Consider the following 27,044-nt stretch of genomic DNA (forward strand, 5'->3'; position numbering starts at 1 on the left):
AGGGGTCTCTTCTTTGGTATTTTCGTAGGCATTCACCGCATCTTCAGGGCTCGTAAAGCGAATACCTAGAATTTTATCCTTAGTTCTTGGAAATAAATGAATGTCGCAGGGCGCGAGGTCAGGACTGTATGGCAGATGGATGGATGGATGGGCAGGATTAGCGAGTGCATTACCAGCCTTTTAAGGTAATACATTTGATACGCCCATTTTTTTAAGACCCTACATAGAATTTTAAATTTATATTTGACGAAAAAATATGACGAAGAAAGTTAAGGGAATGGATTAGGAAGATGAGAGGCACAGGAATGAGGGTAGCACTTAAACTGGGACAGGAAGGTCAAGGATTACGCGTAGAGAATGGAATGTTGAATGTAAAGGGCAGAACAAATACTGACAAAGCAACCAACGAAAACCTGAACAATAAGTAGAAAGCACGAACTTAATATTAATAAAATCAGGACCTGCAGATAAATAAATCTTACAATGGTTACCCGGAAGAGATCGCTTGAAAGTGATACGGCCACCAGTTGCCCTCCTTTTCATTAAATTACGTTCATTTTTTATATTGTAATGCAACAAAGTGTTAATAAATACAAATAAATAAATTAATGATGATAATGACATCATTGCTGACGTCGTTTGTTGGCATCAGCCGTTTAATTTCAACATTAGAGTCAACTTTTTAAAAGCGAACCAAGAGGATAGTCTGCTCAATCGCACTGAGGGCCGCACCAACCAGTCCCTGCATCTATACTAGCCTGAATGTATGAAAACAAATGACTACAGAGTCAAAAGGCAGTCATAGTCATACGAATGTTCAAAATTACTTTCATATTAATTGTCTTTAAGTTTCAAAGGTTTAAAGTTATGATAAATTACTTTTGATAATAATTACTATGGACTATTATTTTCGACCATTCAATAGTCTTTAATTTATAGATCTTACAACATTGACAAATCAAACAAAAACACTAGCATAAATGGTTTTTAACTTATTTGACTTTCATAATGTTAAATTATAATGACAACATCAGCGGACACTAACGCCATTTCACCGACATTAATAATAATGTCTGTGAAAATAATTTTAGTGTTATCAGCGACTGTAGTAACAACTTCTGTAAACCAATAGCATTGCAAAATCCAAAAAATAGGGTCTATTTACATACAACGGAGGACTCATAATGACTGTCTAAGCATATGTATTTTACTTATTAACATGACAAGTGCAAACATTGTAATAAATTACTAGAACTGTTTTTGTTTCAGTTCTTGGTAGACGTTTGGTAGGATAAGATTAAAATGCCTAAACAAATCAAAGTGATTCTCATTTGTTATATTTGTTTTCTATTGTTTGTTATTCATCATGGTGACGGCAAAACTAAAACAAAAAGATACCTTGGCTTCCGAAATATTACACGGTTTTTCGTAAGTCACTTGTTTTATCATTATAAATTAAAGTGTAATTAAATAACGAATGCACACATTATTATTTATATCAATACAGTTAAAACTAATCCAATAAAATAAATATTTAAGTTTTTAAGACAATTTTAAATACATTAGGGCTAATATGGAGGTTCCTAGTAAAGATATAACAAAAGTGTAAAATAACTTTTGCTTTGTACTATTTACTATACATTTTATTGTTATTTTACTTAGATAATTGAAACCCTTTTTTAATTATATACAAGTTTAAAAATAATACACGTGATATAAAAAATTATAGGATAAAATAAAATTTAATTCATTGTAAATTTATGTGTTTATATAATAAATTCTGTTCCAGTTACGTATAAATCATAAAGCCAATATGGTGCGTTGGAACCAGATCTTTGCGCAGGCGCTGGGATTTCGCATGAACTGGGACGATCCTCCAGATACATTTCATTGGTACCATCACTTTACCAGACGAAGTTTATATAATAACATACAGTTACTATTAGACAGGTATTGTGATTTTATATTATTTTAGAGTGTGTCATGTCCTCGTTTTCATTTGAGAAAAAATGATTTTCTAATTATACACTATCTTAGAAATGTACCAGGTTTTTTATAGAACAGGGGGTTAACGAGTAAGAGGCTCACCAGGTGTTAAGTGATACTGCCGCCCATAGACACTCAATGCCAGAAGGGTTGCGTGTGCTTTTCCGGCCTTTTAAATTACATTATATGTTGGTCGCTCGATCTTCCTTTTTTTATTAGAACAGGGGTAGACTACCAGGAGGCACATCTGATGTTAAGTATTACCGCCGCCCATGGACACTCTCAATGCCAGAGGGCTTGCGAGTGCGTTGCCGGCCTTTTAAGAATTGGTACGCTCTTTCTCGAAGGACCCTAAGTAATTTTAATTAGTTCAAAAATACTTCAGTTGGCAGCGAATTCCACAAAGAGGTGGTAATAACTGCCTTTAAAAAACGCTCAGTTGTGGAACATTGTGGAGTGCCATTGTTTTTTTTTTTGGTAAAACCCTGGAGAAGTTATAGGTATCGTAACATATTGTCTATACTCCAAGATTCTGGTGGGAAATGTCGCCCTTATAAATTATTAAATCTTATTACGCAGATCCAATTAACCCATCTCTATCTGACATTGTCTTATAACACTATGTTAAAAAGAGAGAACAGTGTTTCTATTGAAACTGTGAAATTATACTAATTTAGGATTTTGCGTTATTATACTTTCATTCAATTCACTCATTTCACTTCATTCAATCTACTGCAAGCTAGTTACTTTATTATATAACTTTTTTAACTTTATTTTTCTTACAGCAATGGATTGAGTGGTTACCATTGCGTACGAAGAGCTGTCTGCGAAACGAACATGATCGCCGATCCCTATTTACTGTATCATAGGATATTAAAAATCATTTTTAGGTAATATTTCTTCCCAGTTCAATTACAAAGTGGTCCCCTACTGAAATCCAAAACAAGTAAAACATGCTTAAATTCCAGTAAATGCATTTATAATCTAGATTTTAAACAACAAAAATCACTTTTACACGTTGCTATATATGTCTAAAATTATTTAATTGACTTGGGAATTCAATTAATCACTTACTATTTTCCAACTGTAAGTTGCTAATTAAAATATAATCATATTCACCCACCTTGTACTACCACCGACTTCTTTTGTTCCCAAGAATGGTACTATAATACTCATTGATAAATAAATAATACACCATGATCAATAATTTTCATCTAGTAGCCGTGATTTAAACTTCTTGTAGGGTACTAGATACCCCAGGCATCCCATTATTCCATTTGTCCCTCCAATCCGTATAACGCGTTTTGGTCCAGATTAAGCATTCTGATAAACGTGCTAGGTCTGGATGGTTCATAGTTGATCACACATTAAAATCAATTTTTGTTTAGTTTTTTGTGATTTTAATTTTTTTGATTAGTAATTGTTTTGTTTAATATTGTATGATCTCTCCGTGTATGTCATGTTTGTGTATAAGTGTCACGTGAAAAATTGTATATTATTGCATATTATGTGGTTCTTTTACTAATGTCTATGTAGTGGGACTACTATCAAAAAATTGAGTGTAGACTATATAAATATTACCCACGAAGCCAATGAGCGAACGTTATGGATATCAACATTGCCCAAATTCATGAACGTGCTATGCAAATTCGCTATTACAAACTACGAGCACAATATACGAATTGAATTTTTAATTGATTCCCACTCGATGTTGCATTCACAACTTTCCAGCGGGAATTATATTTTGGAACGATAAAGTCTCGTTAAAACAGTACAAATGATTCAATTTTAACTGTTTTTAAATTATTAAAGAATGTATATTTATAAACAGTTTTTACATAAAGTTTTCTAGTTTTTAATTACGTAAAGATATGATATAACACCAATTTTATATTTCATTATATTTTCAGAAGGCAACAGGAGCTAGAGAAGTGGTATAACCATACAAAAGAAGACTGCATTTCCTCTATTAACTCCTGTCCATTCTCTTTACTAGATATATCGCCTTATACAGACCTTTAATATAATAATAAAAGGTTAATAATAAACTGGTTTTACATATTTCCTATATGTCATCCTCATTTCCACATATTCCTAATTTGTTAAGAAAATATTAAGTTTTCGATCGAGGAAAAAAATTGTTTTGTTATAGAAGGTGGTATATAAGAGACCTTTTTGACTATAAACAAACTTAGTAACATATTGTGAATTTCGGTAAAACAAGTATTTCGGTTGGACACCATGCTAATCACCTACCTGCATTATCAAACCAAAACGCTTTATCGTGATCATTAGTTTCTTTTCTAATAGCCTAGTATCAGCGTTCCGTGCCTGACACACGTCGACTTTTTGGGTATAAGGCATGCGGGTTTCCTCACGATGTTTTTAGAGGCGTTTTAAATTCGTACATAGATAGAAAGTCGCAATACTACTAGCATATCAAAAAAACTAGACGCAAAAACATGACATCAGTCATCACCCTCAATTTTATATGTTTTGTAACATCTTAAATATAAAAGAAATATAAATAATTAAGAAACATAAAACTAATTTTAACTAAAACAGTGATCCGTTTATTTTGAAAATACGGAATTTGAACTTTAGTTAAAATAATGTTTTTAGAGTGTTTTACAAACTATTTAGTATTAAAGGTTTTAATGAATTCGTTACTAAGTAACGAATAAGTACCAGAGGTTAATCTCTAGAGATTATTCGGAAACCAAAAAAATGGCGAATCTATAATAACAACTCACGAAATTTACAATAACAGACATTGCAGATCGCATAACACTGTTATTAAAGTATTGATTTTTAATTATGTATCGTTAAGCTGATAACGCAATAAAATATATTTCAATTAATTGGTAATGTTTACTTTATTTCCATGAATAAGCAATGTGTATATGTAGATAGTATTATATATCATTAAAATATTTGAAAAGTGGGGGAGCCTTGTGTGTTGCCATAAGCTTTTTTTTCAAAGTGGCGTTTGTTGTTTATATGAGCTAAACAATAATATTATACAAAGATACAAGGAGGAAGTAGCTTCGTTTCTTGCATCTTAGTAGCTCGTTATGTTAATCGAAAGTTTAAATTTTTTTTTAAATATTATAAATACAGAGTGACAGTATGAATTTAACAAATGTTTGACGTCCAATATAGCCTGGAATCTCAGTTCAGAATAAGAAATATAAGGATAACAATTTTTAAAAATAACGTAATACAATTCAAGTTAAAGGGTTTTTATTACTTCTATTAGTGTAATTTTATATCTGTACAAGACAATTATTACTATGATGCCATGAGTTAGGGACTGTTGATTTATGTTTGAATAAAACCTAATATTTAGTCAGCCCTATGCCCTGTGCTCAGTTATTTAAAAGGGGTTTGCAAAGAAAGAAATAAATAATAAAAGTAATACTAACAAGTTTAATGCCGACGACTAGTAATTTCTCTGAACACAACATGTTGCACTCTTGTTTCTCTTTCGATACAATTGTACTTTACGATATGATGGAAAGAGAGAGGTGAGTAACGAAATCAAAAATTCTCCTTATTGTAAAGTGCGAAACCACTCAATAACTTAAAATACCTATTAATAAAAGGGTTAGCTTTTAGCTGTTGATATACAAAAAATCAGTATTCTAAGTTAAAAAAAGTTAATTTTATTTATACATCTGTCAGTATTGAAATCAGATCTAAAACGCCCCTGGCTTCAGGACACTTGTTGTATATGTACGCGCATTCAAACATCTGTCTTCCAGCTGTGGCCGCGTCGATATAAGAAGACATATCATCTTTCCATGTGGAATCTTCTTCAAATAATTTTTTTCCGTAGTCTGGCCTGAAAATAGTACTTCAAACTTAATAACTAAACCTTAAGCTAAGGTCTGCAAGGTAAGCAGGTCTGTGGTGACGTGGGGTAGCGTATGACAGAAAGTACTAGAAAGAACTGGAGGAGGCCTTGCCTAGAAAGGACACGAAACATTTTGATTTAAATAGAGTTAGTGACTTGATAAAACCAATTACAGCTGATTTAAAAATAGTTACAGTAGTTTGACATACTTAAAAAAACTGCGTGCGTATAAAGTACACATGTCAGAAGTGAAACTTCTTTGTAAATTAATTATTACTAAGGTAACTACTAAACGAATACATCAACCAATAGCGTGTATTTTTTCTCGATCTCCCTTCTCTCTCTCGATCTTTCTCACTTGCTTGCTCCCTACTCTCGCTCCATGGCTATTTGCTTCTTGCTACGTTCGCCTTTTCTCACTCTGTCTCAGTCGGTCTCATTCGCTCTCTCCCTTTTCTTCGTCAAAAACACTACATATCTTGGTGACGCTAATATTATTGCATTTCATCCGAGAAAAAAAACTCTCATGCGCCTAAAGAAGTTTCACTTCAATAAGTAAAACGTTACCTAGTGAAAGTTCTTGTGCTTTTCTGTTGTAAATTTATATTATTAAAAAAAAGATATTTATAACAAACAAGCAAAACTGTGTAATTCTTTTTATCCTTACTAATTATTCCACTAACTAATAATTTTTAATAATTATTATAATTTCTTCTTGGCAACGATCCGTATGCCTCGGTAAATGAATAATGCTACAAGTTATATTTATTTAAACCTGATCTATAAGTAAGCGTTTCCTAGAAACTGTTCAAGTTTTTAATATTACAATAAATTTGCCACCTCTCAATTTAAAGTTCAAATAAAAATATTTTAAAATACATACGTGAGTAACACTTGAATGATTTCACCAAATAGACCATCTTCGCTTACTGGGAACTGGGCAGCTTCGCAAATTGCACGGTGTACACAATCATGGCCACTCATTCCTTTCCTAGAAACATTTTTATACTTGGAAATACTTTACCGAGAAAAACTCTTGAGCTAATGCATGTAAGCATAGCAGCGAACAAATTGTTGAACTGTTTAATGTAATGTATACCGGCTTCCTTACAAAGTTAGATTGTTTTTTATAATCCTGCTACCCTACGAGACATGACGTATACATTTATGTGTCAATGATATTTTTGAAGCAAGTAGGTAGCTTTCTCCGTTTATTACCGAAAGCAATTGTTATTTTGTCAGAAATCAACTTGTGTATGAAAACCCGTTGCCATTTTACATTTAGAAGATGGTGATTTCTAAATTTAAATATATAAAGTGCAGACGTATCGAAATATAATAATTTTCACTGCTATAAATTACCCGTGTTGCAATCGCTTTTTGATTTTCGATTTTCCGTAAAATTTAGGAAATTTCTCAAGAGACCCATTACGTATGGTAAACCGCCGGCTCGACCGCAACGAATAGGATAATTTATATTCATTTCTGGATTGAACTCAGTTTCCATTAAACCACAAATATTCCTCAGAACTGGAGCAAAATTTTAAACCTAGCTTAAGTAAATAATTAAAAAAATAATTAAACTTATTTAAAAATACGTCCATAAAATGTTTTACTTGCTGACACGATAAATGAAATATAAAAATATCGTAAGTTCTGCTGGACCAACGGACTTTTCTGTCCATCTGCGCATTTTTAACACTCACTTATGAGTGAGGAAAATGATTTAGAAACTGGCATGCCTTGAAACTAAATGTGTCAGGTACAGAAACTTGATCACCGACTTGTCTATTAGAAAAAACAAATGATCACGAAACATTGTATATGTTTCAGAAAGTCAGGAAGTCAGAGGCCTTAAAGTATTGTAGCACCACTATTTTTTATTTAAACTTAAATGTTTTTGTTTACTTTTTAGCATCAAATACGATTCAGTCCTTCAAAATTTTGGTTCAAGCACTGCAATCTATAACGATCATCTATAATTAGAATATATATTCGGCTCAAGCACTCTCTTTCGGATCAAACTGTGTGACAAAAACATTACTTACATTTCTAACATATCAGCAAAAGAGTTATAAAACACAAGTCGCTCATCATATCTCGAAGCCCAGTCTGCTTCTCTTTCTTCTCTCGATACATCTTTTATAATATAGTATTTGGAGAGTTGGGAAATATTTTGAAACTGCATGTATTGGTATTGAAAATTTAGAAGGAAAGCTAAGTTTACGTGATCCCTGGTAGGTATTGGTGTAGTCAATCCAATGATTAGCTGTAGAATTTAAAATGTTATCAAACTGGTAGAGAATACAACAAATAATAAGAAAATAAAATTGGGAACAAATTTCGTATAATCTATGTAATAAAATTATAAGATCCTGCTTGCTTTAACTTATTGCTACTAGTTATGATATAACGCAAATATGCAGAAATTTAGTGTAACTCTCTCTTTACAGTGAAACATAAATCTAGTCACTAGACACATTATTTAAAAAAAACGCTGAAATATCAATTACAGAATCTCAATTTCATTAAAAACATGTATTATTTTAGGGAACATATATACCGTTGAACCATGAGTAATGATGAATAGGTAGACAAGTTCCATAAATTGAATTATTCAAAATAAAATACTAAGTGATGTTCTTGTCATAGGCATAATAAAATTACCTTATAAATCGCTCCATATGGGTATACTAGTGGTAATGCGTTTATTTGTCGTTTCGTTCTACATTCGCTTTCTTCATCTGCCATAATCCCAAGTATTAAAATTACAAATAACAATGAATAACTGGAAAGAGAGAACTAAATTTAATTATTTATTTAACAAAAATAATTATAAATTAAAACGAAAAATATAAAATATGTTTTAACTTTTTTTACAAACCTAGGCTTGACATAATAATAATTGTCCAATTTGATTTTGTCGTTCGGAAGTTACGCGCATTATTATAATTAATAAAATTTAAAGTAATACGTACCATTTCATGATTTATTCTTTCAACGATTTTTACTAAATACACGACTTGTTCACGTGTAAAACTAACTCATAAATGACGACACGAGTGAATATTCTGCGCCGGAGACAAAAGATTGTGTGTAAACATTGTTATGTACTTAGCTTTGAGTGTATTTTTTCAAATAATTTAATTTTTCTGAAATTTTAATTAAAATCATAATTATTTATCTCTTAATATCACTAAATTGTTTCGTCACATTACTCCAATGTCGTAAGTTTGATTAGAGGTTTAACGTTAAATGTCGAACAGACCGTTAAATCTTATAAAACAAACAATTTGTTACTCATTAAATTATGTATTTAAAAATTACATCAAAAAATCGGACGACTTAACAAATAAGTTAATTACTAATATTGATATATTTTACAATATTCCGATTAAGCGTAACTTTGTTAATAATGCTCTTAATGAGCTTTAAGTTATTATTATATAGTTTGTGTGAACTATTCGTGATGTCGTTTTGTTGTATTTTTATGCATTCACGTTCTTTTAGAATTTATAAATAAATGCTATCATATTTTAGCAATATGCACAGTTAGATAAAAATAAAACATATGTTATACCCAAGTATAAAGGTTGATAAATGACCCAGTTAATTCAACGAAAAAAGCTTAAATTTCTTCATTTATAGCTTGGAGCGTTTGCTTCCAATCTCCCCTTCTTTTTCTTTCTCGGTTTCTTTCTCTCATACCTTTTACAACTTTATAATTAAGAAAACTTGAATTAAGTCACAAAATTTAATATCGTTTTTCGTGGAATTCAAAAGGTTTCGGAACTGGAATTTGGGTCGAGGTTATAGTATAGAATTGTTAATAGATAACATTTCTAATTACAGTGGTTCATCAGTATGCTACAAAATTATATTCTGTGCAAGTGAGCTAAACATGAAGCAATATAATTTTACAAATTGTATCGTACGTATAATTATTAAATATTATAAGTACATTAACGAAAGTTTTATTCATTTATTAATGTTTGATTAGATAATGAAAAACGAGACTTAATTTAATTTATTTTATTTAAAATTAAAATATTTTTAATAAACTAAACCATTAAGCTTATTCGGTTTTACGATATTTTAAAAGTTTAATAGAGTATTGTACTTTAAAAATGTGATTGATATTTGAATAAACGGGCCTATGCATATATAAAAAAATCATTTTTCATTAAGGACGGATATAAATTCCAAAATGCCTTCTCCGTCTGGACATTTGTTATACAAAAAGGCACAATTATACATCTGCCTTCCCGCAACACTTGCATCTATATAGGGTTCCAATATTTCTTTCCATTGGGGGTCTTCGTCAAAATCGGTCCTTCCAAAATCTGGTCTGTAAAAAAAATATTTACAAAGTACAAATTGTCAAAAACGTTGCGAGACTTTTTTACTCTACATCTTCTCCGTTTCGCAAGAAAATCAATTATTTAATCAAAGTACCATTAAGAAATGAGTCCTAGAATTTAGGACGGTGTGACAGTTGAAAGTCCTTAGGTAATGTAGCCCTTTCTTGTAGTCGTTTTGACTTTGGGTTGGTTGCTAGAAAGCCGGGCTATTCGTTCTATTCACAGTTGCCAAGACAGCTGTTTTTGGTTAATTACCGCTATCTAGTTTAGGGCATAAAAATAATTATCTCAGACAACTGGTAAGCCAGAAAAGAATAATATTGTTGTCAAGGGTAGTGACACTAGCATCTCGTCCGCCTTACGGCTAACGTTACCAAACGCCACAAATGTAGTTTAACCAAAAAAGATGACTTGTGAATAATAATCAGATTTAAGTACCTTATCGGCAAGTTAAATATTTTAACAAAAACAAAAATTGTCAACAAACGACCTCAAGTCAACAAAAAAGAACTTACGTTAACAATATATGTATCACTTCACCAAAAAGACCATCATCTTCTACAGGATGCTGTGCAGCTTCACATAATGCACGGTATACGCATTGCTCACCATTAAAACCCTTCCTGAAATAGTTCAAGAATAATATAACTATTTGCCATGCTAATATGCCATGACCAATAATGTATATTATAGGAAAAGGTTTTTACAACTTTAAAGCGTTAGTTTTTTTTTATGCAATAGGAGGCAACCGTGCAGGAGGCTCACCTGATGTTAAGTGATACCACTCCCCATTGACACTCATATTGCTGGAAGGCTCACAAGTGGGTTGCCGGCCTTTTAAGCGTTAAGCGGTATTTTGTTACTGTTTCACATAAAAACAATATTTAAAGTCCAAACCCTTGGATTTGAATCCAAGGCCCAAATATTATTCAAATCGTCCAGTAACTGAGTCCACACGTTTAAACATGAGAGGGTAAGAGATTAGAGACGAAGAGTCATAGGAACAAGCAACAAAATAACGGTGGAAGATGGTCAAGGATTACGCATGTAGAAAGGAAGGTAGAAAGTGAAGGTAGAAGCTGAAAATTAATGATAGAAATATTGACGTCTAACGACAGACAGGTCCCAAATGTTGACAAAACAACACAACAAGAACCTGAACTATTACTAGAATAAAAGAAAGAACGACTTAAATTTTAACAGAAAACAGAACGTGTAGATTAATTATTGAAGATCAACATGCCGCCGTTGTTGATTGATGAGATCTGGGACATATAATAACAATCGCAGTTGACACCAGCGCCACTGCTGTGACATATCATATAATAAGGAAATATCAGATTTCTGTGAGTAAAACTTAATAGAACTTATAAAAGACAATACTCACGAATCTAGCGTATCAATAGCTGACTGATAGAATACAAGTCTTTCATCTCTCCTTACAACAAGATCCGCATCTCTCTCTTCTCTACTAACTTCTTTAATAACATAGTACCTTGATAGTTCAGATATATTCGCATATTGTACATACTGGTATTGAAAACTGACCACAAAATTTATGGGGATATTATCACTATTTGGTATAGGAGCCGAAAATCCCGTGACAAGCTGAATAATACAAAAAAAGGATTAGAAAAACAATATAAAAATAAGTATATATACATACCATAAAATTATGGCAGAAATTATCATGTGCTTAATACACAAGTTGTATTTCAGGAAATGGCCAGCATGACATGCTTGATGATACTACCTATGGCATCATACCTTTCCATGTATGAAGGATCTGGTATTGAATGATTAGTTAGTAGTTTTGTATGATTTTTAAACTAATTGACGTAATTCCATCTGAATCCGGGAATGCAAAAATAAGAAAATTATAATCAAATACATGGTGCAACAGTTGGCCTCATCGCAACAAAGTGATCTCTTCAAAGCAAATGAAGGGTAAAAAATATTTTATGCGTTTTGTCACTAAAACAAATGCTGATGATACCCTGTTTTCCTTTGAGTCAAATATCCAGACTATGGTTGCTCAAGCTGAATCAGACCTAAAATCTGCTAACAACATCTTATGTAATATTCAAGGCAAAAAATAAACTCATTTCTATCTTTCAACCGCTAAAAGTTCAAGACTTTGAAATCACTAAAAAGCAATGGGAAAAATATCTGGGTCTTAGAATCGATAGTTGGGCATTCATATATCACACATAATTACCAAACTATAAACACTTATAGGCAGATTTTGGTCAATATCAAAATGCATTCCGCAATCTGTACGTCATTTAACGTATAATTCTTAAGTCAAGCCACATTTCATATATCTAATGGAAATATGGGGTACAGCATGCAAAAACAAAATTTCTAACTTACAAACACTATAAAATAAAATAATAAAAGCACTATTTGGATACAATTTTTGAACACAGACTTATAAAATCTACTAAGAAACCAAAATTATGAAAATTAAGCAACTATATGTTTATAGCACCTGTATCTTAATTTTAAATGAATAACTCTCTCCACAGTAGCTTATCATTTAAAAAATCAAACACACCACTACACGCAATTCTTATCGAGCGAGTTTGCTGATCTTGCCGAAGCTGCGTACAAATTATTTGAAGAAGTCTATTAAATATGAGGGTATGAAATTATTTAATCAAGTACCGTCTAAAATTCGTAATATTAGCGCGTTTTAAAGGGCATTAAAGATAGATATCAGAATGAGCCTAGTAGACTGAAGTTGGGACGGCTTAAGTTTCTCATGTCAATAAAATACATTTTTTGTAAGGAGAAAAAAGGTCTTCAAACGTTAATAAAACTTTACCACCATACATAAGATACTATAAGTACATGAAGTGACCACGTGATTAATTGTTTATGGTAAAAAGCTTGTTATACTCTTGCATCGTCACATCTTCGTCTTGGTCACATCTACATTTTTGAAACATTTGAAACTGTTATTCATAGTTTAAAATACCTTCATCGTAAGCTCATACTCATCAGCCTCAACACACTGCTAGTGCGAAGATTTCTTGCTCAAACTCGTTAAAGGACCAAGGGTTTTGAGCTAGTACGAGTATAATAGTAACTATAAATTTAATGCAAATTAGGCTAAAAAGCTTTAGTGATATTGATAGCTAGCTATGAGGGGCTTTAAAACATATAATTGAAGATACTAGCGAGTGGATACATCAGTATTTTACGTTAGACTACCACTTAACGTAAAAAAATATGACTTTATAAAGGTCAGGTCACAATATAAAACATTTCTTACCTTATACGTTCCTCCATATGGGTAGACGAGTGGCAATGAGTTGACTTGTCTCCTTATTCTTGATTCCTCGAAATCATCTTCGGCATAGACTTCATGTAATAGTATTAAAAAACTAGCCAGCAAGTAACTTAAAAATAGTTTTCGTATGTTACTAGAGAATTGTCAAGTTTAACGTAATAAATTCGCGTTTGAAAAACAGAAATTTGAAAGTATGTCAAAATAGTATCGTAAAACTAGAAGAAATAAAAGACTTCATGCTTCAACAAATTACCAAAACAATAAATTTAAAAACAATTCGAATAAATATTTCTCCAATGTGACCTACCTTTTCATGGTAATATTATTTTATGCCTTGTGAACTTGAAATATTTAAGTTAAGGTATAGTTGAACTTCAAAGGGAAAGGGCTTGTTCACATAAATGGGTTTCGATAAACCTTAAGTCTGTTTCAAAATAATTGTATACCTCTATTTTTTAATATGTCTTACTAATGCGAAATACGTATCGTAATAAATCCAAAAATGTTGAATAGTGTGTATATTGTGTATTCAAATCATAAAATCACGTTTTTTATTTTATTATATTTCAAGGACTTTATAATCTGTTTGAAATAAGACCTATTTTTCTATAACATCTCTCTCTCTGCAATTTTCGAATGTACATGAGTAAATTTACTTACTACTAGCCATACAGACTTAACTAAACATTTTTCTTCAAGGTAATTAACTCAATCATATGAGTATTTTATAAAAGATTTTGAAATCAAGAAGATTATCATGATATCCAGTGAGCTCTGCCATCCACTCGCTTCTCCCACTCTCTAAAATCTAATAATTAATAATTCTTATAATAATTAAAGAGTGTTCATAATTGTCTTCTTTGAGTGTGTAAATATTGGCAAGCTATCAATAAATCTATAAAAGGAAGTTAGAATTCTTTACAATGCGGTTGCCATCTGAAAATGTTTCATTATGAAATAGCCAGCCAAATCTAACATTGCTTAAACATCGATTTGTTATATTTCAAACGTTTGTCTTTTGTTATTACAGAATAAAGTATCAGCCAGGTGAAATTTTGCTGACCCTATGTTACGATATGAACCAGTTCAATATCATATCTGGCCATAAATCTTTTGACATTACCCACAATATTATCAACCAAATAATACGTAATTCTAAGGATTTATTCACACATAAGATATATTAATGACCGTAATTATTTGGCCAACAGATGACAAAAACTAACACATTTTTGTCTCTTTTGTAATTATAAAAATAAATATCCATTTACGCGAATCTTTATGATCATAGCCTATGTCCCTTGCACTAATTTCTATATCCAATATCACGATTTGAGTTCATTAACATGTACGACATATTAGAGTAGTTTACACTATGATGCAAAGTGGATTTTCCACTCTAACAAATTCTGAAAGATTCGTTAAACTGTTTTTCTAAAAAACACTTAAGTGGCGAATTGCAATCACGAACAGTGCACATGAATATGCTTTAATACTGTTGAAGAATTCGAAATTTAAATAAATTTATTTTCATATTTTGACTGAAAGCCTTTAACTTTATATGAATTATGGACTTACTAAACTTTCTGAATGTCATTGCATTAAATGTTTTATTAAGTTTAATATTGATTGTTTCCATTAATAGTATTAAAGTGGACTATGATGAAGATGTGTTGAGTAGAAGCCGCCGTCAGCTGTTATATCCGAACTCTTCGGTACTTCAGGTTAGTTATAAATGAAAGTAACTATCACTATATTATATTACACTTAGGAAAAACATAGTATATAAACATTAGAGCGTGTGTTTCTTTGATATTTTAATTGCTTTTATTTAAAATGCAAAGTGATTAATCCTTTAAGCTTAGCAAAAACCTTAAAACAATAATTAAATCCCTGGTAATTGAATCAAGGGCCGGCCGAGGGTGAACAATTAATTTATAATGAAAAGTTATATAAATATTACTAAAATATAAATAAAAAAAAAGTTTTTTTTTTCAACAATGAACCATTTTTTTCAACATGCTTCATCGATTATTTCAGGTTATACCGTTATTAGTTATTTCTTATATGTTTTTAAAAAAACCAACTTAAAATCTTTCATTAATAATTGAATATAAACCCAACACACTGCGCTTCTGTAATGTCTCGTCTATTTTATAAACACTTTACCTCCTCAAAGGATGTATTTCGCTTCCTTGATCGAATTTACCTTCGATGTGGAACATTTTGTATCAACCTCTGAAGAAACTGCACTCGAGACAAGCTCGTATGTAGTGTCACGAACCAAAATTCACCCAGAGAACTTTAAGCCTTCTACCTAGAGGTTAACGTTTATAATTCTATAAAACATTTTTAGGTCAATGCTGGGGTTGGCACACCTACGCCGATAAAGACCATCAACGTAAATTGGGCGTTTCAGGCAAACTTTCAATTACCCTGGAATCGTAGTCAGATACCTATAGATATATTGGAGGCAAACAACGCTTATGTGGGCTCGGCTAGGAAGAAGCGACGTGACGGCTACGAGAGTGATGCTAAGCTCTACCATTTTTATAAATATGTCGAAGATGTTCTAAGCGGGTAAGTTTATTATTATTTTATAGTCGATCATATTTAAAATTCAATATATAATAATATACTTGTTGACACTTTCAAGAACACTTTAATATATACTGTATCGTTAGTTCAATGAATCTTGTATTAACTTATCCTTTTATCTTGAGGCTGTTAAATAATAATTATTTATCCAGTGCAATAATTTATACTTGATGAAGTATTTATATTTCCCAATATATAAATTGTCTGACGTAGACTAAAATTTTTATTTAGTTAACAAAACAATCTTTGTGTTCTAATATATAAATACTATTCTTTATATAAATAATAACATATAACATAACGTAACATTTATTACTAACGAAAAACACAGAGAGAAATACACACAATAACAATAGTAATAATCAAAAAACAGAAATATCTAAAAAATATGGAAAGAAAAAAAAGGAATTTTACAGTACATTTTAAGTGTGTAATGTGTGCGTGCTGTGGTAGTAACTGGCCCTGGCTCAGCATTTTACTGTAGAGTAGACGTGTTCCACAGAGCTGGTCATTGTGCTAGATACGGTGACAGTTAGTTTATGTCTCAGACGCAAAAAAAGAAAAATAATGTTATAATAATTATAATAGAAATAAAAATAATGAACAGTGTAAGTAAAAAAGTCTTGGAAGTAGAAGTAGAAGTTTGTGTTAAAGTATATACGAGTAAATGAAAAAAAATAATATATAAGAATAATTGTTACTAAAACTACTATAAGAAAAACATAAATAAAAAGATTTCGTGGAATATTTGTTAAGTAAGTACCTTATAACTGCGACGAAAATTTGATTTTAGTTATAATCTCTGATGAATACTCGGTATTCAAAAATCAAAATACGGTTAACTATGTTTAGTTAAATAATGGAAACAATATTTTTGGCGATCGAAAAAGCGGCGAAAAGTTATCAACATTGATTTATTACATTCTGACAATCCGATACGTCCTGCAGGAAACAATTTTCACATAAATTGGTTTCATCAATTTCCATTTTGACGATGTCATTCATTATAATTTATCAGTGTTTGCCCAATGGGAGACGCGTTTCCGCATTCAAAAGAGATGGTCAAACAATTTATAGTGTACAAGTCATTTTCATAGGCGTTATAAAATATGAGACAATTTTTTAATTTTTTAATGATTCGAGGTAAATTTATGGATGACAAAAGCTAAATTTATTTAGATGAAAATTATTTATAAAATTAATTTATCAAACGGCTATTTACAAGTAGGTAAGTAATACCATGCAAGGTTGGCCTGGCTGCTATTATGTGGTCGGTGTTGGGACCCGCGGATAGATTTGATGTTTCTAATTTAGCGCATGCCTTCTCAGCCTATAAATGAAACTCAAATGAGTTGATAAAATTTGTATTGTGTTATATAGATCAATAATCTGAGGAATTTAATCTAATAAATAAAATTATTTATTTACATATATAATATGAAAAATGCATGCCTTTGTATTATAGATATATAACCTAGAGAGACTTGGCCATAACGTCTATTGATACTTGCCATGCAAGTTACTTTATAGTTAGCCAAAACAGCAGCTCTTTAAGCCATCATTCGACTAATCATAAGCGATCTTTATGTTTTAATATAATCATCGCCTACCTGAAAGAACCATCCCCTTAGTGAAACTAAAATCGATTAGATTAGATTAAACGAACTTAAAAATCGTTATGACAAAATTATTTATAAATAAGTATATATTGTATTTAGTTTCAGTTACAATGGTACAGCCTGCGTACTAAAAACATTGTGTCAGCTGGGAACAGAACCTTTGCAATCATATCATGAAGACGACCTGCTGTATGAGCTCGCTTCGTTTGTACTCAAGTAAGTTGATATATCTTATTCTTAACGCTTCGAGTCTTTTGACCTTACTAGTAAGTGTAGTAGGAAAGAAACTCAGCTGCAGGTATTAATCCGAACAACTCCTCTGAATACTCCATAGTAAATGCATTAGAAGATGCATTAGAGTGACCCCACATCTCTTCACAACGTCAAGGCATCAAGCCGACGATTCGAACCGCTCTTCGTTGATACGGTGAAGTGGAAGGAGCTGGTACTGGGGTACACCCGCGCAGAGGTGAGAACAGTATGTGGGACCGAACTTGCGCAAGCGATGGCAAGGAGTGATGTACCGTCTTGCCTTGCTAAGCATACCAAGCTTTTTGGAGACTAATTTAGCCTTTCCCTCTAAATGAGCGCGAAACAGAAAATCATTTGATATGACAACGCCAAGTATGCCGATGCTGGCTGTGGCTTTAAAAAGAGTGTCTTCGAATGCGTAAAACGCGCATACTTATGTCTCCTTGGGATTAAATTGGACTAGATTTAGTCTACCCTAATCTGAGACTCCACGTAGCAGAGTTTCGACTTCAGACACAAGTTTGGTCTGGTACTCATCGACAGCTGTCTCCAGGACTAAAAATTGCTAAGAAAGCTGTACCAAGCCACTGTACAAGTTCCTCTGACGAAGATTGACGCTTATAATAAAAAGCAATAAAAAAATATTTTCCTTATTTATTTAGTTAGCCAACAGCTTGTATAAAAATATAATAAAAACTTTTCCAGTTAATCTTTCCGCTCTATGCCTAAAAAATTAATATAATATATACAATTTTGTTTTAATAAATAGGCTTAATAACATTAGAATTGCGTTAAGGCAAGATATCAAATATACAGAAACAAAAGCAATTTTTAAGGTATATCTAAATAGGTACAATATCTCGACATAAAAAATTGGGAGAAACAAATTGATTACGTTATATTTAAATAATTATGACTACAAAATTTTGAAATATTTTATTACGGTACTGAAAATTAAATATTCCTGTAAAAGGGAATTTTAATGAATAAAATATTTTTTTCAGTCCGGAAAATGACATCGCTGAGACAGAGGAAGAAGAAGCCACGCCATACATCAAAGCCTACAATGATGGGAAACTGGGTGAAAACTGTTTGAATCACAATTGTCCTATATCATTGATTGATATGTTTAGTAAAGTACATGAAGACTGAATAATTTTATTCAAATATTAGGACAGAGTAGCTCCTAATACGTTAATTTCCTGAAGTTTGTATGAAAGTTTTAGCTCATATACAATTATTTATCAATATATAATTTCTTTTTTATTATAAATAATGTAATAAAATGACATAATGTATTTTTAATTGAAGTTATACTTCTTCTGGCGCGTTAGGGAAAAAATATGAGAAGAATTTTTTACGATGCGCGCACACACCGTCACAAAAAACCGACACCCTGGAGTACGCATAGTCGACATTTTAAAATAAAAATGTAAATTTATTTAATTATGTAGAAATATTTTTGTGTGATATTGAAATAAAATTAATTTATCTAGATAATGCGTTATAATAAAACCTTCAATGTTTTAAATACCTTATTTCTATTGTTAGTATCGTGTCTTCTACAAACGTAGAATAAGGCGAAAGATAAAAAAATTACGCCAATTAATCTTGTTACGCCAAAAAATTATAACTTCTAACGCGTGTACATATGTGCATACACATGTTTTTATTAATTTAAATAATCTGTTATAATAATACGATTATTATTGTATTAGTGCTTATCAAAGATACAAAATATTTTTTATGCGTCAATGATTTTTTCCCAGAACATGAACCTTAAAAAACACAAACGTTATAAAATATTGTTTCCACGTTAATTTACAACCTCACCCATACACAAAACAAATTTTTATTTTTTATATTTTTTTTAAATTATTATTACGTCAAATAGATAACATATACTACTGCGCCTCGCTCTTATCTATAAATTCAAACCATAGTCAAAGAATAATCTGTTTCGTTTACTTTCAAAGAAAAGAATTTATATTTTCGTAAATATTTAGTAGAGTGAAATGGGCCTAGTTGGCCAGGCTCATCAACTCATAAGGGCCTCATAGCCTAGCGGTCTTTGTATGTGACTGCTGTGGTGACGGGTACTGGGTTCGATTCCCGGTTCGAGTGCAAGTTTTAAATTTGTTCTCGGCCATTGGTAGGGTTGTACGGTACCGGGCGAGTGCTTAAACCGTACATGGAGGGCACGGTCGAATTTCTATAGTATGCAGTGGGCATCGAACTATAGAAAGGAGACTGCGTAGGTTTAGAATGTAGCAATACGTTCTAGGCCGAGGATGGAAATTACAGGTGGTCAGTAATTCAACATTCCTTTTAAGCCCGGGTCCCTTGGGTAGAATGCCTGGCGAACCCCGAGGGCCCATCTTAAGGGCGTGTGAAGGGCTGAGGTGTTTTTAGTGGGTAGGGTCTCGCTACCCCTCTGAATAGCAGAGGGATTTGAGAGTAGCCAGCCCCACAGTCCCCGCGTCAAGCTCGATATCCTTGGCGCGGGCCTGCGCAAGCGCATTTTCACCTCATACAAAAAAAAGCTCGTAACTCATGTGAAGTCTTGTGTTCTAATAACAATTATCAATGGTTATATTTGTGACACAACAGGCTGATCACTTGCCTAATTAAAAAGAAAAAGTCTAGACCACACAAATAATAAGAATTGAGACACTGTTTTAGTATCTAAGGCCTTTAAAAATACCACTGGATAATTATTAGGTAAAACACTGTTTTGTTTTTAATCTTTATTATTACAGTCCAAATTTATGCAATGTGTTCATTCCGATTTCTGTGAAAGTATCCAAGATAGAAGATTCACACTCAGGGAACAAGCTCTCACAGTTCTCTCTGTCTCTTATAGATCGACCGAGTCTTTCTGCTGCGTGGTATTCGTTATCTGTGTGATGCGATAGAGTATCCTTGGTACTGGATGGTCTGGAATTATATGAAATTAACTATAAATTGAAATTTAATTATTTAAAAAACTTACGTACTTAATCCCTTAACTAGGCATCCCTTATGGTTGACATGGGCGTTGTTTTCTCCCGCCTTTTTTAATCATACATTTTCTTTAGCATATTTAAAACTTATTTTACTTTTTACAAACATAATTAAAGTCACTATCGCAACTTATTTAGTTGGAAAGATAAATGAAAAATATTATTAAACGTTAATTAAGCATATCCGTGACCATGCATGTATGTTTTATCTGGTTCATAGTAATAAAAGTATATATTTCAAAATTCTGAGCACTAGAAGATGATCCTTAATTTTTCATCGCTATAAAATATTTACGTACAAGTTTTAATACAGCTTTGTTCATTACCTACTCTCTCAAAATTCAACGTCATAGCTTACGAATAGGGTTGTGGGAACGGAATATATATATATCGCTTTTGAAATATATGAAATGACATTCAAATATAGTAATTCTATTCCCGTCTACAACCTTTATTGTATTAAACTTAATACAATAATTAACTCCGGTTTATAGATTAATAAACCCATATTACTCGTAATAAATTGTTTAACTTAGGAAATAAAGAATTAGTTCTTTGTTTCTTATATACTATCCTTTAATTAAAATTCAGTTGAATAGTTTTGTATGTGACAACCCTACCAGCGCTAAAGAAAATTCGGTTATTCCGAGTTAGCTACTTACGTGAATAAAATATGGCCAATTTCGCCGAGCAAACCGTTTTCATAGGTAAAAGGCACCTCCGCCGCCTCACATATGGTTCGCAGCAAGCATGGCCTACCTGAATAGCCGTATCTGAAAATTAATAGGCCTCTTACTTTGCATTATCAAATATCAACGGGTTTTGAGAACTTCTATGTTTTTCAAATTGCATTCATATTTCGCACAAAATCGAGACCACTTCTGAAATTATGTGTTGAAGCAGAATTTTGTTTTTGTACCACGAGGAACAACTTATAGACCAATATTCTAGTATAAAAACGTGACGAAGTTGTAATTGTATGAACAATGCAAATGAAATGTGTTATTAATGAAGCTAAGAAATATAAAAACAGATTTTTATGTTTCTTTAAGATTATATGGATATACTTTAAATGTATCCACTATCTATTTTAAGTAGTTTTTTTCAAATCCTACCAGGATTAAGTTAATTATCTGGGAGTCTATATCAGTTTGATTCGTAAACCCTGACATCTATTTATGATGATTTTGCACTGATACAGCTTATGCGCCTCGCTGTGTAAGCACTAAAGACTTATCCATTCATGAGATTTTGCATAATGTGTCAAAACATATACGTTGAATAAGATTCGCGTCTAATGCTTCTATAATATAACTATCATGGTTATCTTTCATTCATCAAAAACAATCATGCAAGGCCTCACAAACAATCACCTACACGTAGACGCAAAGGTAAGATGGCCAATCCTTTTGAGCAAAGTAGTTTTGCAACTATTATTAATATACCATAAGTGTGAATGTTCTAGTACTATCTAGTAATGTCTAAAACTATAATATTAAAAGACAAAAACTTTATTAACGTTAATAATGTTTAACTTTAAAAATAACGTTGAAAAGCTGTTACAAATACCTAACTGCAAAATCTGTATTAAGAATCTTAACGCTTTCTGTGGGAGTAAGTTAAAATTGTTTGTCAACCGCTTCAGAGCCCAACTTGACGAACAATGTACACAAAATATTAAACAGTACTCGGACTTTGCCAAGTTCGAAGAAATGAACAACTTGAGAACTTGAAACAACTATGTACAAAATTATAATTCAGTATATCTTTAAATATCATGCGAGCGAAAAGCCTTAAAATAATAAAAACTACTAAATTTACACCGTCAAGATGTTTTATTATATTCAAGGTCAAATAGAACACCTACTTAAAATATAGCTTAGGGCCTCTTAAGTTTGAATTTTGAGTACGACATTGGACTTTTGCAATTGAAGAATTTCTGCAAGACTAAATTACAAGCAGTCCAAATTAAGTGTTTAAATAGAAAGAGTATTCCTACCTTGATATCATATGCTCAATAATTTTATACAGATCCCATCTGTTCATTGTCTGCGGTTCTTCGTCTTGAAGCGTATGTTGATCAATTAACTCTTGTCTCCTAATAGCTTCATCTAAGGGAAGTACCGTTTTCATATCATTATCCTTAATTACATTTCCTTCACTATATAGAAGAGCTCTCCGTCGCCTATCGTTGAAAGTTATATCTACCAGTGTATCATTATCATCATTTAAATGATTCTCAGATATTTCTCTACCGTCATTTTCTTCTTGTTTTATTTCTTCATTTTCATCACTATCCATGTCTCTCGACACTGTATCAGCAAATCCATATATGCGACTCGTATATTCTGAGCTGTTTGTCGGTAGATCATATTGAAATTTTATTACACTACCAACCGTAACTGACGCATCTTTTAAATCAACAGGTACACCGAGTCCTATAATTAACTGTAAAAAGAAGAAGTAGGTATATTTGATAATGCCTTTATAACAAGAATTAATACAATGTTCAGTTTGATGAAAGAATCTGTCATCGATCTTAAGAAATTTTTATTCACATATAAATATATCAGATTTTGCACAAATCTGTATAAATAAATCAATGGCGCTACAACCTTTTCAAGTCTGGGCCTCAGATTTCTGTATCTGTTTCACGATCATTTTTTTTTATCGAATAGGCAAGTAGGTGATCAGCCTTCTGTGCCTGACGCACGCCGTCGACTTTTTGGCTCAAAGGCAAGTCGGTTTTCTCACGATGTTTTCGTTCACCGTTCGAGCTAATGTTAAATGCGCACATAGAAAGAAAATCCATTGGTGCACAGGCAGGAATCGAACCTCAGGGATGAGTGTCGCACGCTGAAGCCACTAGGCCAACTCTACACAAAACTGTATAGTAAATTCAAAACAAATGACAATGACTTTATTCTGTAAAATGATTTTCTAAAGATTAAATAGCCAGTAAATAAGACAATATCAAAGCTTAAGTCGATAACTATTATTAGTGGAGAATTACTAGTATTAATTCCTTGGCCTTAGTCGTGTTTAATCACGCTTACATGATTACAGTGAATACCTAAATCATTCCAATCCACTAAATCCCGCTTTCGGGAACTAATCAAATAGAATCACCTTCGCCATTTCTTGCGTCTGCCTACTTAATTAACTATTACAATGTGTTGAATAAAACGAGTTAGTCTTCTCATGTACCTTCAATGGTTTACCTAATAACGATAGATTCTTTTTTAGTGTATTGTGTACGTACATACGGAAGTATGTACTTATATATATACTGATTGCGATAAGTATATGCCTAATAAGGGAAATTTATTAAAAAGTTAAAAAAAATTAAACAATTCGTCAAATTTATAAATTTATTGGCATTATTTACTGAAAAGAATAAGAAATAAATATCATCTACAATAAGATTTAAAATCGATTTTTTTAACTTAAAAACAAAACTCAAACTCAAAGCAAATACCTATGAATTTTACAGACTTTGTGCTCGACAGGAATGGAAAGCAAAAAAAGCAAACGTCAATTTAATTAAAAATTTAGGAAACGACCTCAAACAATAACGAAAAGTAATATCGGACTTTCTGAGAAACACTGTAAAGTATTTACTCTCATATAAATTGCTGTATTATTCCAAAGGATCTTGTTTTGTTATTATATAATATTTTACGCCTGACTGAATAAGACAACTTTAGCAGGCAGTCAAAATTAACGATGTTTTAATGTAGACATCAAAAAATCTTTGAACAGTTATCTTACGATCATTCCAACAAAGTTATCTAAATTAAAATTCAACGTGTTTAATATTAAGTAATCAGACATCACGATTCAAAGCACTAAAAGCTTTTAACCATCCAATGGGATTGTAAAAAAATATTGGAGCTAAATAAAAAATTAACTTAAGCAAAGCGTGCCGAGAGCGTCCCAGTTAATTGCATTTGAATTCACGAATAAAAAACAGTGCTTCGTTAAGCCGGATCCGGTAAAAGAAAACATCATTTACTTAACTTTAAATCGAAATGTAAATTTACACGAAAAAAGGGAATACCTGAGCTCTGGCGGGTCCTCCGTCTGGATAAACCAAGTATCTTCTTTGGCGCGACGCGTCGCAAAACACGGCTAGAAAATTGATTATAAGCAACTTTTTAAACATTTTACTTGTGATTGGGTGTACGTCGGGCGCACTGATGTGTGAATAAGGTGTAAGATAAAATATACAGTGTGCAAAGCCTCCGCCTCGGGGCTAATGAACCGTTATGTTTTCACAGCGATTTGGATCGAGCGGCCCGTTCATGACCCGTGGACTAGATTTGCTGAAATACACAATCTGATGCTTTGATAGAGCTGATTGATTTTGAAGACAGAATTCTATGAATCACCAATTTTATCCTTCTTTACAACTCAGTACTTTATTATGTTTATAATTAACACGATAATAACAGCGGTCTTGCGTTCTAATCCCCGCTACAATGTATCATTTTTCCTACTTTGTCTTTACTTTATTATAGATATTATTACGATCAATTTGACTGAATCTGTAACATTTTGGAATGTTAGTTAATTTTTCATTCTGCTCTACATTTAACTATTATCTCTACGATGTGATTTAACATATTTTGTACATTACGAGTTAAAAATTAAATAACTTCGCAGTGGAAATTGGCTGAATATAGCGACCATCGTAGCTTCCAGCAATTAGCTAGAAACTAAATATGAAATTAGCAAAATGCAGCAATGCGCTGACCATGTACTTTTGAAATAATTAATGCTTACATATTGGCTTAATGTTGTTATAAAGTAACTAGATATTTCGTATGGCTTTGTTCATAAGTGTAAGTAATAGTAACGGGAACTATATTTAAAATCAATTCCAATACTAATAGATGGTGTAATTTAGGAAGGTTTAAGTATATAAATTTGGCGAATTGACGAAAATATTACAACAATTTTTGAAGAGGTCACAAAACGTCTTGCTAAAGTAGACGAAAAGTTGACGGTACGTTTTAATAATAATTAGATAATCATAATAAAACCTACTTATTTTTGAAGTGAAACTTCTTGTTTCTACCACGGTTGATTCGAAGAGATTTGTAGTCATTAATAACAAACATATATAATAATAATAACAATGATAGTAATAATTGTATTACAATTAATGAAATTCTGTAATAATCTTAATAGTAATAAGGTAAAATGAAATAATTGTATTATTTGTATTCATGTCTATGATAATAAAATACTTTTGTTAAACATTATCTAATTTTATTTTATTTAACCAATTACTGTGAAGTTGCATATAGTAGATAATTTTTCAAAAAATAAGATCATATTAAAGACGTTTCACTTCTTACGTGAGCACATTAGTACACGCACACATTTTTTCTTTATAAGTCTATATTATGAACAGCCATTGTTAGGACTTAAATATAACATGAAAAAGAATAACTATTTAACGTCACCGTCGGTGTGACTCTCGATGTTTGTGCAAATTTCCTTCTAATTCCGTATATCGCTTTTTTATGTCTTTTTTATGACGCTATTTTTCGGTGTCCTTTCTCCTGAACAACACCAGATAACTACGTAAAATGTGGACATGAAAATACAGCCATTTATTTAATGGCAGATTTATATCAGATAATTAAAATGTTTATCATAATTATTATGGTTCTATAAGTTTTAAATTACTATTACTGAATGCAAAAATACTAAAACATATCAAGTCTAGACTATCTTAAAGTCTAGACTTGACCTTTATTTTGAAAATTGACTAACTGAAAAATTACTGGGATTCTTGTAGCGCTGAATATTAAACCATACTTGAATCGTTTTATTGAAAGCTTTGTTTAAAAAAGTTTAAAGAAAACTTTCGCAGTACAGATCATAAATGTTTTGTTTCTGCATTCGATCTAACAGTGTCCTCACAAACTACATTCGAAGTCTCTAAATACATACTTCAATAGTGAAAACCGCTATTTTCAAATTTGTTTTACAAGCTTGCCTAACGGATCTGAAATTCCTTGTCCAAATAAAACCAATCGCACGCGCAGTTTAACAAAGGCTTAT

At 31.7% G+C, this 27,044-nt stretch overlaps 4 protein-coding genes and 1 long non-coding RNA gene across 6 annotated transcripts; 2 read left to right on the plus strand and 3 right to left on the minus strand.

Annotated features, from left to right (window-relative positions):
• The first annotated feature begins 1,285 nt into the window (after positions 1-1,285).
• Positions 1,286-4,027, plus strand: LOC123707499. Its single transcript, XR_006753504.1, has 4 exons — positions 1,286-1,428; positions 1,790-1,950; positions 2,772-2,876; positions 3,897-4,027. It is a non-coding gene; the product is annotated as an uncharacterized LOC123707499 (long non-coding RNA).
• A 1,259-nt stretch (positions 4,028-5,286) lies between these two features.
• Positions 5,287-8,888, minus strand: LOC123707267. The gene is made up of 5 exons (XM_045657168.1): positions 8,821-8,888; positions 8,510-8,630; positions 7,891-8,111; positions 6,726-6,833; positions 5,287-5,830 (listed from the first exon to the last, which is right to left on the minus strand). The coding sequence occupies exons 1-5, from the start codon at positions 8,826-8,828 to the stop codon at positions 5,656-5,658; spliced, it is 633 nt and encodes a 210-aa protein (XP_045513124.1). The 5' UTR covers positions 8,829-8,888; the 3' UTR covers positions 5,287-5,655.
• A 1,057-nt stretch (positions 8,889-9,945) lies between these two features.
• Positions 9,946-13,957, minus strand: LOC123707338. 2 transcript variants are annotated; one of them, XM_045657328.1, is made up of 5 exons: positions 13,806-13,957; positions 13,481-13,607; positions 11,591-11,811; positions 10,719-10,826; positions 9,946-10,190 (listed from the first exon to the last, which is right to left on the minus strand). In XM_045657328.1, the coding sequence occupies exons 1-5, from the start codon at positions 13,811-13,813 to the stop codon at positions 10,016-10,018; spliced, it is 639 nt and encodes a 212-aa protein (XP_045513284.1). In that variant the 5' UTR covers positions 13,814-13,957; the 3' UTR covers positions 9,946-10,015. The 2 variants fall into 2 exon arrangements, with proteins under 2 accessions (XP_045513284.1, XP_045513285.1); XM_045657329.1 differs by lacking the exons at positions 13,481-13,607; positions 13,806-13,957 and adding an exon at positions 12,695-12,774.
• Positions 13,958-14,988: 1,031 nt separating this feature from the next.
• On the plus strand, positions 14,989-19,187 carry LOC123707459. Its single transcript, XM_045657514.1, has 4 exons — positions 14,989-15,222; positions 15,855-16,078; positions 17,815-17,931; positions 18,972-19,187. The coding sequence occupies exons 1-4, from the start codon at positions 15,067-15,069 to the stop codon at positions 19,117-19,119; spliced, it is 645 nt and encodes a 214-aa protein (XP_045513470.1). The 5' UTR covers positions 14,989-15,066; the 3' UTR covers positions 19,120-19,187.
• A 1,533-nt stretch (positions 19,188-20,720) lies between these two features.
• Positions 20,721-25,153, minus strand: LOC123707783. The gene is made up of 4 exons (XM_045658121.1): positions 25,030-25,153; positions 22,969-23,417; positions 21,632-21,742; positions 20,721-20,904 (listed from the first exon to the last, which is right to left on the minus strand). The coding sequence occupies exons 1-4, from the start codon at positions 25,132-25,134 to the stop codon at positions 20,721-20,723; spliced, it is 849 nt and encodes a 282-aa protein (XP_045514077.1). The 5' UTR covers positions 25,135-25,153.
• Between the last annotated feature and the right edge of the window lie 1,891 nt (positions 25,154-27,044).

The sequence above is a fragment of the Pieris brassicae genome, chromosome 3, assembly GCF_905147105.1.
Source record: "Pieris brassicae chromosome 3, ilPieBrab1.1, whole genome shotgun sequence".
In the NCBI taxonomy this organism is placed as follows: domain Eukaryota; kingdom Metazoa; phylum Arthropoda; class Insecta; order Lepidoptera; family Pieridae; genus Pieris; species Pieris brassicae.

What these genes read in the sequence shown, in the direction of transcription:
- LOC123707267 (XM_045657168.1), bottom strand. An exon ending in CATATGGAGCGATTTATAAG is followed by an intron (nt 8,112 to 8,509) that starts GTAATTTTATTA and finishes TAAATTCTACAG; the next exon opens with CTAATCATTGGATTGACTAC. An exon ending in TTTGCTGATATGTTAGAAAT is followed by an intron (nt 6,834 to 7,890) that starts GTAAGTAATGTT and finishes AAATGTTTCTAG; the next exon opens with GAAAGGAATGAGTGGCCATG.
- LOC123707338 (XM_045657328.1), bottom strand. An exon ending in CATATGGAGGAACGTATAAG is followed by an intron (nt 11,812 to 13,480) that starts GTAAGAAATGTT and finishes TGTATTATTCAG; the next exon opens with CTTGTCACGGGATTTTCGGC. An exon ending in GTGATACATATATTGTTAAC is followed by an intron (nt 10,191 to 10,718) that starts GTAAGTTCTTTT and finishes TTTTTTTTACAG; the next exon opens with ACCAGATTTTGGAAGGACCG.
- LOC123707459 (XM_045657514.1), top strand. Translation starts at nt 15,067, where the DNA reads ATGGACTTACTAAACTTTCTGAATGTCATTGCATTAAATGTTTTATTA. An exon ending in CGAACTCTTCGGTACTTCAG is followed by an intron (nt 15,223 to 15,854) that starts GTTAGTTATAAA and finishes AAACATTTTTAG; the next exon opens with GTCAATGCTGGGGTTGGCAC. An exon ending in GTCGAAGATGTTCTAAGCGG is followed by an intron (nt 16,079 to 17,814) that starts GTAAGTTTATTA and finishes TATTGTATTTAG; the next exon opens with TTTCAGTTACAATGGTACAG.
- LOC123707783 (XM_045658121.1), bottom strand. Translation starts at nt 25,134, where the DNA reads ATGTTTAAAAAGTTGCTTATAATCAATTTTCTAGCCGTGTTTTGCGAC. An exon ending in GAGGACCCGCCAGAGCTCAG is followed by an intron (nt 23,418 to 25,029) that starts GTATTCCCTTTT and finishes TTCTTTTTACAG; the next exon opens with TTAATTATAGGACTCGGTGT. An exon ending in ATTGGCCATATTTTATTCAC is followed by an intron (nt 20,905 to 21,631) that starts GTAAGTAGCTAA and finishes ATATAATTCCAG; the next exon opens with ACCATCCAGTACCAAGGATA.